Source organism: Physella acuta, unplaced genomic scaffold (genome assembly GCF_028476545.2).
Source record: "Physella acuta isolate Inbredline_101_S28 unplaced genomic scaffold, ASM2847654v3 ptg000200l, whole genome shotgun sequence".
Classification (NCBI taxonomy): Eukaryota; Metazoa; Mollusca; class Gastropoda; family Physidae; genus Physella; species Physella acuta.
This window is the reverse complement of record NW_026731719.1, coordinates 1,281,065-1,293,395: the sequence shown is the minus strand read 5'-3', so window position 1 is coordinate 1,293,395 and position 12,331 is coordinate 1,281,065. Positions and strand designations below refer to the sequence as shown.

At 31.2% G+C, this 12,331-nt stretch overlaps 1 protein-coding gene across 1 annotated transcript in view; it reads left to right on the top strand.

Moving 5' to 3' along the window:
- The window catches only part of LOC131937116 (uncharacterized), a 31,253-nt gene that overhangs the window by 10,970 nt on the left and 7,952 nt on the right, over positions 1 to 12,331 (top strand). The window contains exons 20-29 of the mRNA XM_059294309.1: positions 272 to 529; positions 1,181 to 1,303; positions 6,340 to 6,603; positions 7,024 to 7,287; positions 7,661 to 7,795; positions 8,194 to 8,460; positions 9,020 to 9,286; positions 9,876 to 10,142; positions 10,521 to 10,787; positions 11,361 to 11,627. Coding sequence (XP_059150292.1) covers positions 272 to 529; positions 1,181 to 1,303; positions 6,340 to 6,603; positions 7,024 to 7,287; positions 7,661 to 7,795; positions 8,194 to 8,460; positions 9,020 to 9,286; positions 9,876 to 10,142; positions 10,521 to 10,787; positions 11,361 to 11,627 — 2,379 coding nt within the window. The remainder of the gene's footprint in view (positions 1 to 271; positions 530 to 1,180; positions 1,304 to 6,339; positions 6,604 to 7,023; positions 7,288 to 7,660; positions 7,796 to 8,193; positions 8,461 to 9,019; positions 9,287 to 9,875; positions 10,143 to 10,520; positions 10,788 to 11,360; positions 11,628 to 12,331) is intronic.

Sequence of the window (12,331 nt, the reverse complement as noted above, 5' to 3'; positions counted from 1 at the left end):
AAAGCATTTTATCTTCAACTTTTTTTTATGTTAATTGAGACAATCTTTGTTTTTAAAATAGCACTGATTTGATTACCTACAAATTAAAAAATAATTAATTAACAAAACTTACTAATCTATGTAAAAAGTTAATACACATTAAACTTTCTTTATTTAGATATAGTAAATTTATAATTAAAAACTTAAAGATGATCTCATTCCTTAGGTAATGATAATGCACATAAGGGAAGAAGCTGCTAATAACGTTTTTATAACATTTTTCTAAATTTAGAATGTGAAGACAATTTTTATGGATCCAATTGTCTTAATCACTGTGAATGTGGACCTCAATCTGTCTGTAACAAAATCAATGGATCGTGTGCCTGCATTGAAGGCTGGGAGGGAGATAACTGTGATAAAGATGTTGATGAATGTGCAGAGAAGGTGGCCAACTGCAGCTCTACAGAAGTTTGTGTTAACACAGAAGGAGGGTTTGTCTGTGAATGTCAACCTGGCTGGGGAAGAATCTCTGATGGTTGTCAATGTGAAGGTAAAACTAAGTTTATCTCTCTCAACACTTTTTAAGTGATAGTTATTATTGTGAAGGTAAAACTAAGTTTATCTCTCTCAACACTTTAAAATTGATAGTTGCCCGTGTGAAGGTAAAACTAAGTTTATCTCTCTCAACACTTTAAAATTGATAGTTGCCCGTGTGAAGGTAAAACTAAGTTTATCTCTCTCAACACTTTAAAATTGATAGTTGCCCGTGTGAAGGTAAAACTAAGTTTATCTCTCTCAACACTTTAAAATTGATAGTTGCCCGTCTGAAGGTAAAACTAAGTTTATCTCTCTCAACACTTTAAAATTGATAGTTGCCCGTGTGAAGGTAAAACTAAGTTTATCTCTCTCAACACTTTAAAATTGATAGTTGCCCGTGTGAAGGTAAAACTAAGTTTATCTCTCTCAACACTTTAAAATTGATAGTTGCCCGTGTGAAGGTAAAACTAAGTTTATCTCTCTCAACACTTTAAAATCGATAGTTGTCCGTTTGAAGGTAATACTAACTTTATCTCTCTCAACATTTTTTAAGTTATAGTTGTGAGTCTGAAAGTTTAATTCTATCACTCCCAACACTTTTTTAAAATAAATAAAATATTTTACTGGATCATTCATACCCAATTTTTTTGCATGGTTTTTAAAGACTTGGATCTTTGTTCTGGAAATATTTGTCTGGAAGGATGTGTTGAAACAAAAGAAAATACAAGTTTCGTCTGTGTATGCAATGTTGGCAAGACTCTAAATTTAGATGGAGTTTCATGCTCAGGTGAAGGTTAATTAGTTTTACAGCCACATTACTGGTTCTTTTTTATTTATCAGTTCTGTTTGGTTTTTAATTCAAAGCCACAACATCAATTTAAACTTGTGATAGATTGTAATCACTGACGAGAAGCCGCGTTGGTTGTTAACAGTCTTTATTTACAGCCATGATGGAAAAAGGAAGGAAGTACGATATACAAGGGACATCACTCAAGATAACAATATAAATATAATACTAATACAGAAGAGTGAGTTCCCTTGACCTCACAATTATCTCAATCTATTACATCCCTTTACCCTTAGAACACAATAACACATCTCTCAATAGAACAATTGATAGTATCCTAAAATCACCAATTATATTGTAACATGAACACTATGGTAGATTACATCCTTACAAACAATGCACAATATGTTACAACACAATTAAAATACAAACAATGATGTCAAAGTCCTTTTGACCTTTAGAATCATAGGTCTAACTTATTTGGGACTTTGATTGTCCTGCTTGACCTTCTCAGTGGCTTTTGATTTGGTGACCCAAGATTCTGACCATCTGGATTCTCTATCTCAGGAGGTCTAGGATTTAAATCATTAACTCCAGAATTTACATTTTCTGACTCCAGACAACTTGGTTCACTCATATCAACAGAACTTGGTTGTGGAACAAACTGAGTTGGTGTGAACTGTTCAGATTTGGTGGGATTGATAGATTCACACTTATTATCTGCACAAGTTATTTTTAACTTTATAAGACACAGGTCCTGTACATTGAACAATTTGACCTGGTATCCATTTTTCCCTTCTCCCATAATTTCTTAGATACACATTATCATTAACTGCAAATTCTCTTTCAATGGATGATTTGTCATGATTTACTTTTTGTGTATGTTGATGTTGGGAAACAGACCTTTGAACAGTTGGATGTAGTAGGTCAAGATGAGTTTTAATTTTCCTACCACATAACAATTCACATGGTGCAACACCTGTTGTTATATGAGGAGTTGTGCGGTATTTGGTTAAGAACCTGTTTACTCTTTCTCTAAGAGAAAACTTGTTACCGGTATTCATTTTTACCATAGCGGTTTTGAATATGCCTACCGCTCTTTCAGCCAAACCATTCCCAGCAGGATGATAGGGGGATGTGGTTATATGCTCAATACCATTTGCCACACAAAACAGTTTAAACTCATGAGCTGTGAAACTAGGCCCATTATCTGAAACAATTTGATCTGGTAATCCATGAGTTGAAAATATTTCCTTCAGTTCTATAATGGTATCATTTGCAGTGATTGTGTTCATGATTTTAACTTCTAACCATTTAGAATGTGAATCAATAACAATTAAGAACATTTTGTTCATGAAAGGTCCTGCGAAATCTATATGTATACGTTTCCATGGTTCGATTGGCCAGTCCCAGTTTTGCAAAGGTGCTGTAGCTGGTTGATTTGAATGTTGTGCACAGCTTGAACAAAGTTTTACATATTTTTCAATATCAGCATCCATATGTGGCCACCAGAACCATGATCTTGCTAGACTCTTCATTTTGGAAGAACCAAGATGAGTATCATGTAAAGTTCTTAAAACTTCTTTTTGTAACATTTTGGGGATAATTACTCTTGACCCCCATAGTATACATCCATCTTCTAGACTTAACTCTGTTTTTCTTATTTTATATGGCTTTAAGTCCTCATTCACTGACTCTTCAGGCCAACCATTCTTACAGTACTCATATACTTTTATTAAGCACTCATCTTTTTGTGTTTCTCTCTTAATATCATTCACATTTATATTGGAGTTATCCATGATAGTGAAGAGAACAAATACATCTTCTGGTACATAGCTAAGGCTTTGGTTTTTTAAAGGTAATCTACTAAGACTATCTGCACTATTCTCAGATCCAGGTTTGTATCTCAATTCATAATTGTATGCAGTTAGTGTGATAGCCCATCTTTGAATTCTTGGTGAGGCATGCTCAGGTAGGGTTTTGTTTTCTCCAAATAAACCTAGCAATGGTTTATGATCTGTAAAGATGGTGAACTTCCTACCAAACAGAAACTTATGAAATTTCTTAACACCAAAAATGATGCCTAAGCCTTCCCTATCTAACTGAGAATAATTTTTCTCAGCCTGGTTCAAAGATCTACTGGCAAAAGCAATGGGTCTGTCACCCTTCTCAATCTCATCCATGTGGGACAAGACTGCTCCTACACCATCTGGTGAAGCATCACATGTCAATACAAGTCTTTTCCCTGGGTCATAGTGAGTTAGTAAGGTGTCAGAAGACAAAGCCTCTTTTGCTGTATTAAAAGCAGTATCTTGTTGTTTACCCCAGTGCCAAGTTGCATTTTTCTGTAGCAGCTTGTACAGTGGTGATAGTTTACCAGACAGATTTCCTATGAACTTTGCATAGTAATTTATCAAGCCCAAAAAAGCTCTTAGTTGTTGGGTATTTTCAGGTTTGGGTGCTTCTTTAATGGCTTGTTTTCTCAGGTTGAGGTCTGATGCCTTGTTTGCTCAATATATAACCAAGAAAACTAATTTCTGTCAGCATGAATCGACATTTATCTTTGTTTATCTTTAAACCTTTTTCACCAACAATTTTCAATACTTTATCAAGTGTTTTAAGATGTTCAGTGTCATTCTTACCAGTTATGTACACATTGTCAAAGTAAACACAAACATTTGGAATATCCTTAAAAATACTGTCCATGACCGCTTGGAAAATTCCAGGGCTAGATGATATGCCAAAACATAGTCTTTCATATTGGTAGAGTCCTTTATGTGTGTTTATTGTCGTATAGACTTTTGAATCTGGATGCAGTTCTAGTTGAGTGTAAGCATGACTAAAGTCTAATTCAGTGAATTTGTCTCCTCCTGCCAAATTCAAAGAAATTTCCTCAATGTTAGGTATAGGGTACCTATTTAGCTCTATTTGCTTATTCAGTGTAGTTTTATAATCTCCACAAATTCTTATAGAACCATCCTTCTTTAACACTGGCACAATGGGCGTTGCCCAATCGGAATAGTCTACCTTCTTTAGGATGCCATTAGATTCCAATCTACTTAGCTCATTTTCAATTTTATTCCTCATTGCATAAGGTGGAACTCTAGCTTTGCAGTATCTTGGATTTGTGTCTTTAATGCTTAACTTCACTGTTCTATCATTTAGTAAACCTGAATTGCCAAAAACACTTTTATTTTCAGATATTACTTTATCTAGTGAAGTAAGACTAGATTCTCTTACATTCTTCAATGAACATATTATTATACTCTCCCAATTTAACTTAAGATCAACTAACCAGTTCCTACCTAGTAATGGTGGTCCATTTCCTTCAACCACAAGAAGAGGAAGTTTAACACTTTGACCATTATAACTTACATGAACCATACACTCTCCTATTACCGGAACATTGTCACCAGTGTATGTTGTTAGACACTTGTGACATGGCTGTAGAGGCACTGATCCTCCTGTGACAGCGTCAAAATCTTTCTTTGTTATGACTGTTAGAGATGCTCCAGTGTCAAGTTGGAAGCTGATGCTCTTACCGTTGATATAAACTGGTACATTGATGGGAGCATGACTTATTGATTTCACAGAGAACAGGTTGAAATCCGGCTGCGAATCAGTTTGAGCATTTTCACTGGTAGAGTGGTTCATTGGTTGGGTTAGGTAGTCTTGGTGAGAGTTAACATAGTGCTGCCTTTGGTTGCGGTACTGTCTTGACTGGCTAGATTTAGCAACAGACGAAGACTTTGCAAAGCAGGCCTTGGCAATGTGACCTTGCTTACTGCACTTATAACAAGTTGCTAACTTGAACTTGCACCGATGAGATGCATGGGGACCTTTGCATCGATGACATTTTTGATAATTATTACTAGATTTAGATCTAGGATTTGAACGAGCAGGCTGTTTAGCATAAGTTGGAATGCTCTGATGGGGTTGATGTTTATTGACTAACCTGCTGTTTACTGCATGGATCCCTGAAGGCGTAAGAGATTTCGCCGCATCTGATGACTGCTGGAATAAAGTTGCAAGTTGTATTGCTTTTTCTAATGTTAGATCTGACTCGAGCAGCAACTTTCTTTGAATATCAGGGCTGTTTACACCTGTCACAAACTTTTCACATAGTCTGTCAGACAGCGTATCGCCGAATTCACAAAATTCACTTAAATGACGTAAAGCAGCAACATATTCTGATATTGACTCGTTTGGTTGACGAGTCCTACTGTCAAATCTAGCTCGACATAGAAACTTTGATGGGGTAGGCGCATGGTGGTCTGTTAGCAATTTGCTCAGCTCGTTAAAGCTCTTGGTAGTTAGACTAGCTGGTGCGCATAAGTCCTTTAGTAGCCTAAATTGTTGAGGCCCTATGACTGTTAACAAAACAGCTCTCTTTTTGGCTTCTATCGTCACGTTGTTTGCTTCAAGGTAAAAGCTTAACCTATCTAGGTAATCCTGAATGATTTCATCATTCGAATCAAATTCTTTTATTTGGCCATACAGCGCCATTATTCTAGAAATACTTAGCTAATATGCTCTAGCAAACCTCTTTTTTGCGTAAGTAGGTGCTCTTTCTAGTCGATTTTTATCCTCGTCGCCAAAATGTGATAGATTGTAATCACTGACGAGAAGCCGCGTTGGTTGTTAACAGTCTTTATTTACAGCCATGATGGAAAAAGGAAGGAAGTACGATATACAAGGGACATCACTCAAGATAACAATATAAATATAATACTAATACAGAAGAGTGAGTTCCCTTGACCTCACAATTATCTCAATCTATTACAAAACTATACTTAAACTTTATTTTCTAAATACTGTACCATTGCTTTGCATTGTTAGTAGAAACATATCTAGAACAAAAAGTTATGTCTAATGAACAACTTTAATTTCATGATTATTGAGTGTAAATAGATGTTTATTCCACAATAGACCACCACATAAAAAGAAAACATGACAGAGCAGAGCAGGCAAACAAACACAAGTCATGTTAATATATCCCATGTTTACATAGAATTTACCATCTGTATAATCCTAAGGTTGTGCAAGAGGCTACTATGGCCCAGGTTGTGTTGAAAGGTGTAGCTGTGCAATGCAAAACACAGAACAGTGCAACAAAGTGGATGGCACTTGTGGTTGTAGCGAGGGCTGGAATGGCAGCAACTGTGAGCTAGACATTGATGAATGTCAAGTACACAATATTTGTCAAGAAAATTCTTACTGCATAAACACCAATGGAAGTTTTTCTTGTGTGTGCCATGATGGCTATTTTGTACGAAATGCTAGTAACCAAACTTGTGAAGGTCTTTAGTTTGTAAAATCTTTTTTCTTTAAACAAAATAATTGAGTGTTTAGAGGACAAATGCAGCGTGTCCAAAAAATACAATTTAAAAAAAAATGAGTTTAAAAAACTTCATTCCAAATTAAAATAGTGCAAAATATTATTTTTTAAACATTCATAAAATATTCACATTCTACTTTTGTGACATTGTACATGAGTGTATTATTGACAATATAAGTAGGAATGTAGGCCTACATCCATTTCACAAAAAAGTGAACATATTGCATTTTTTCCTCTATACATTCCAAATGTTCTCTAATTTAATTAAAAATTGTGAAAGAAATAAGTTTTTTTTTGTAGAGACTCTTAATTAAGTAAATGAGAAAATATAAAATAAAAGATTTATAAAGTAAGAATATTTAAAAAATGTTTCCCCTTCTAGAATGTGATGACAACTTTTTTGGCCCATCTTGCCAGAACAATTGTTCGTGTGGGCCACAATCTGTCTGTAACAAAACTGATGGAACATGTTCCTGTTCTGAAGGCTGGAAAGGAGATAAATGTGACGAAGATGTAGATGAATGTGCAGCACCAAGTGACATTTGTAACTCTACAAACTATGAAAAATGTACAAATACACCTGGTGGATTTACTTGTAATTGTATTGAAGGACGATGGAAACACTGTAATGACTGTGAATGTATAGGTAACTTCTTCAGTTCAGATTGTAAACATTGCTAGAATGTGGTTAGTTTATTATTGTAAAGAATATAAGTATATTAATAAGTTATTGTTCATAACTGTTTAACATTTGAGATCAACAGATAAGTTATATAAACTGGAGACTTGAAATGAAAGTTAAAGCTACAATAAAACAATTACTTAAAAAAAACCTTTCTTTTTTTCTGACTGAAGATAAAATTTAGCAAAAAGCAAAATCTAACTTTATGCAAAATTAAATTCGTAGTAATACAGTTTGTTGAAAATATGTTTAAATAACAAAAAGATAATTGCTTAAGATATTTTTAAACATTGAACATAAAATTGTATCATTGAAAAGGAAAATATCCTTGTTTTAGAATGTCCAGAACTTAAGTACGGTTTCAACTGCAGTCAAGAATGTGGATGTGTCAATTCATTGGATAAAATGTGTGATAAGTTTAGTGGTTCTTGTAGATGTGAAGACGGCTGGAATGGATTAAAATGTGACGCAGGTATTACTAAATAGATAGTTACATCACTTTATAGAAAATCATTTAGCATTAAGATTATAGGATCTTTGTAATGACAAAATCATATGTAACATGGACCAGTAACTTACAAACCATTGAAAATAAAAGCTACTTAGCAATAAAGAAAAGTAAAGTTAATTGAGTAGCAGGGTAAAGAAAAATGTCATCATTGCAATTTAATTCATTTATTCCAAATTAATGATATCAGTTTTTTAAAGTTTACTTTTTACTAACATAATAAGTAATACATAATTGGCTAATTTTGCTTTCAAATTTAGAAATTAATTAATGTAACTTACATAACTTTGCTTCACAAAGAACATAGATTAAATTGATTGGAATGATTTATTTAAAAACCCATTATTAATTTTTTTTTTCAGAATGTGAGAATGGAACATTTGGACACAACTGCTCCCAAAATTGTAGCTGTGTTACATCAAACACTGCCTACTGTAATAAAGTAAATGGCTCATGTGTATGTAAACAAGGATGGACTGGAGACAGATGTCAAACTGATGTTGATGAATGTGGAGACAAAATATTTGATTGTCCTGAACATTCTAATTGTGTCAACACAAATGGATCTTATGATTGTGACTGTATTGATGGTTTTAAAAAGACAATTTTAAATAAAACACAATGCATAGGTGTGTAAATTATTTTTCTGGAAAATATATTAAATTTACAAAAGGTCGAAATAGATAATAGACTCATTTAAAGAAGTAAGCTTTATAATTATTGTAAAATATACATATACATATTATATAATAAAAATGATTTTTTATGGACATAAAATATTCATGCAAACAAAATAATATTTATTTAACATGCTATTTTTTGCATCTAATTTTTTTATAAGCTTTTCTCAAAGTGTAGCTTAAAAAGTTTTTAAAATCCAAAATATCGTTTTTTAAAATTTGAAATTAAGAACTCAAATTAAAGTAATCTATTTGTTTTAAATTCAGCTTTTTTTAAAACAAATTTCATTTTAATTTTTACAATTCACTGATTTTTCATTAGCCACTATGCAAAGAATTTATTTATTTATTTAATTTGTTTGTATTTTCATATTAATGCCCATAATTATTCACAGCAGAATTTACCATATCAGATTTTTCCTTTTTTAATTAAATTTAAAGAATTCTTGTTCTTAGATATAGTAAAAAAAATAATGTTTTATCTTTTAAAAACTAAATTTTTTTTCAGAATGTGAGAATGGAAAATTTGGAAACAGCTGCTCCCAAAATTGTAACTGTGTTACACCAAACACTGACTACTGTAATAAAGTTAATGGCTCTTGTGTATGTAAACAAGGATGGACTGGAGACACATGTCAAACTGATGTTGATGAATGCAGAAACAAAACATTTGATTGTCCTGAACATTCTAATTGTGTCAACACAAATGGATCCTATGGTTGTGACTGTATTGATGGTTTCAAAAAGACTATTTTAAATAAAGCACAATGCATAGGTTTGTAAATTATTTTTTTGAAAACATTAAATTTACCCGATGTTCAAATAGATGATAGACACATTTAAAGAAGTAAGCATTATAATTATTAAATAAAATAAATATTTCATAATTATAGTGAATTTTATAATGGACATTATAAAATATTCATGCAAACTAAAATTATTTATTTAACCTCCAACTTTTTATAACTTATTATTTTATAAGCTTTTTCAGATTTTTTCTTAAATGAATTTTACAATTGTGTATACTAATTATATTTATAATCCATAATAATGATACTAATTACATATATATTTGAAATTAAGAATTAAAATTAAAATAAGTTATTTATTTTAGTTTTAGCTTTTGTTTAAAAAAAAAGTCATTTAAATTTTACATTTCACTGATTGTTCTTTAGCCACTATGCAAAGACTTCAATTTTTTTTAAATTTAAATTGCTTAGATATTCAATTTTATGCCTGCAAATTTTCACAGCAGAATTTACCATATCAGAGTTTTCCACGTTAATTAAATCAAATTAAAACATTGCTCTTTTTAGATTTGGTAAAAAATAATCTTTATATTTTGAAAACTAATTTTTTTTCAGAGTGTGAGAATGGAACATTTGGACACAACTGCTCCCAAAATTGTAGCTGTGTTACATCAAACACTGACTACTGTAATAAAGTTAATGGCTCTTGTGTATGTAAACAAGGATGGACTGGAGACCGATGTCAAACTGATTTTGATGAATGTGGAAACAAAACGTTTGATTGTCCTGAAAATTCTAATTGTGTCAACACGAATGGATCTTATGATTGTGACTGTATTGATGGTTTTAAAAAGACTATTTTAAATAAAGCACAATGCATAGGTATGTAAAATTTATTATCTGTTGTTCCTTTTTTTTAGTTTTAGGCACTTAATTACATAATTAACACCAGAAATAAAGAACATATTTGTTTGTATGAAAAATTCAATCCCATAATTAAATATTTCTAAAGGATTTGAAATATTTGTATATGTATTTTTAAAGTTTTTAGTATTTATTTCATTTATATAAATAAACTATATTTGCATAGAATTTATTTATTGAAAATTTAATTGCTTGGATTTAAATTTTTATGGCTGTATATTTTCCCCCCAGTATTTACTGTATCAAATGTTTATAATTTAAATCAAATTAAAACATTGCTTATTGTAATAGATGGTAAGTGAGAATGTTTTTTTTTTAAATTATTCTTTTCTTCAGAATGTGAGAATGGAACATTTGGACACAACTGCTCCCAAAAATGTAGCTGTGTTACATCAAACACTGACTACTGTAATAAAGTTAATGGCTCTTGTGTATGTAAACAAGGATGGACTGGAGACAGATGTCAAACTGATGTTGATGAATGTGGAGGCAAACTAATTGATTGTCCTGAACATTCTAATTGTGTCAACACAAATGGATCTTATGATTGTGACTGTATTGATGGTTTTAAAAATACTATTATAAATAAAACACAATGCATAGGTGTGTGAATTATTCTTCTGAAAAACATTAAATTCACAAAAGGGTCGAAATAGATGATAGATTTAAGGAATTAAGCTTTATAATTATTTTAGAATATAGATATAAATATTATTCAATAAAAATGAATTTTTAATGGACATTATAAAATATTCTTCAAAACAAAAAATATTTATTAAAAATTCTATTTTTTGCATCAAGTTTTTTATCTGCTTTTCTCAAATTGTAGCTTAAAAAGTGTTTTAAAATTGTGTATACTAATCATTTTTAAAATCCATAATATCAATATTAATTACTTAAATTTGAAATTAAGAACTCAAATTGAAGTAATCAATTTGTTTTGGATTCAGCTTTTGTTAAAAAAATTTTTTTCAATTTTTACATTTCACTGATTTTTCATTAGCCACTATGCAAAGAATTCATTTATTGATTTAATTTGTTTGTATTTTCATTTTATCGCCTGCAATTTTTCACAGCAGTATTTACCATATCAGATTTTTCCTTTTTGAAAAAAAAAAATTGTTTCTAGCTATGGTAAAAAGATAATGTTTTATATTATAACATTTTTTTTTTCAGAATGTGAGAATGGAACATTTGGACACAACTGCTCCCACAATTGTAGCTGTGTTACATCAAACACTGACTACTGTAATACAGTTAATGGCTCTTGTGTATGTAAACAAGGATGGACTGGAGACAGATGTCAAACTGATTTTGATGAATGTGGAAACAAAACGTTTGATTGTCCTGAACATTCTAATTGTATCAACACAAATGGATCTTATGATTGTGACTGTATTGATGGTTTTAAAAAGACTATTTTAAATAAAGCACAATGCATAGGTATGTAAAATTTATTATCTGTTGTTCCTTTTTTTAGTTTTAGGCACTTAATTACATAATTAACACCAGAAATAAAGAACATATTTGTTTGTATGAAAAATTCAATCCCATAATTAAACATTTCTAAAGGATTTGAAATATTTGTATATGTATTTTTAAAGTTTTTAGTATTTATTTCATTTATATAAATAAACTCTATATTTGCATAGAATTTATTTATTGAAATTTTAATTGCTTGGATTTAAATTTTTATGGCTGTATATTTTCTCCCCAGTATTTACTGTATCAAATGTTTACAATTTAAATCAAATTAAAACATTGCTTATTGTAATAGATGGTAAGTGGGAATGTTTGTTTTTTTAAATTATTCTTTTCTTCAGAATGTGAGAATGGAACATTTGGACACAATTGCTCCCAAAATTGTAGCTGTGTTACATCAAACACTGACTACTGTAATAAAGTTAATGGCTCTTGTGTATGTAAACAAGGATGGACTGGAGACAGATGTCAAACTGATGTTGATGAATGTGGAGGCAAACTAATTGATTGTCCTGAACATTCTAATTGTGTCAACACAAATGGATCCTATGATTGTGACTGTATTGATGGTTATAAAAAGACTATTATAAATAAAACGCAATGCATAGGTGTGTGAATTATTCTTCTGAAAAACATATTAAATTCATAAAAGGGTGGAAATAGAT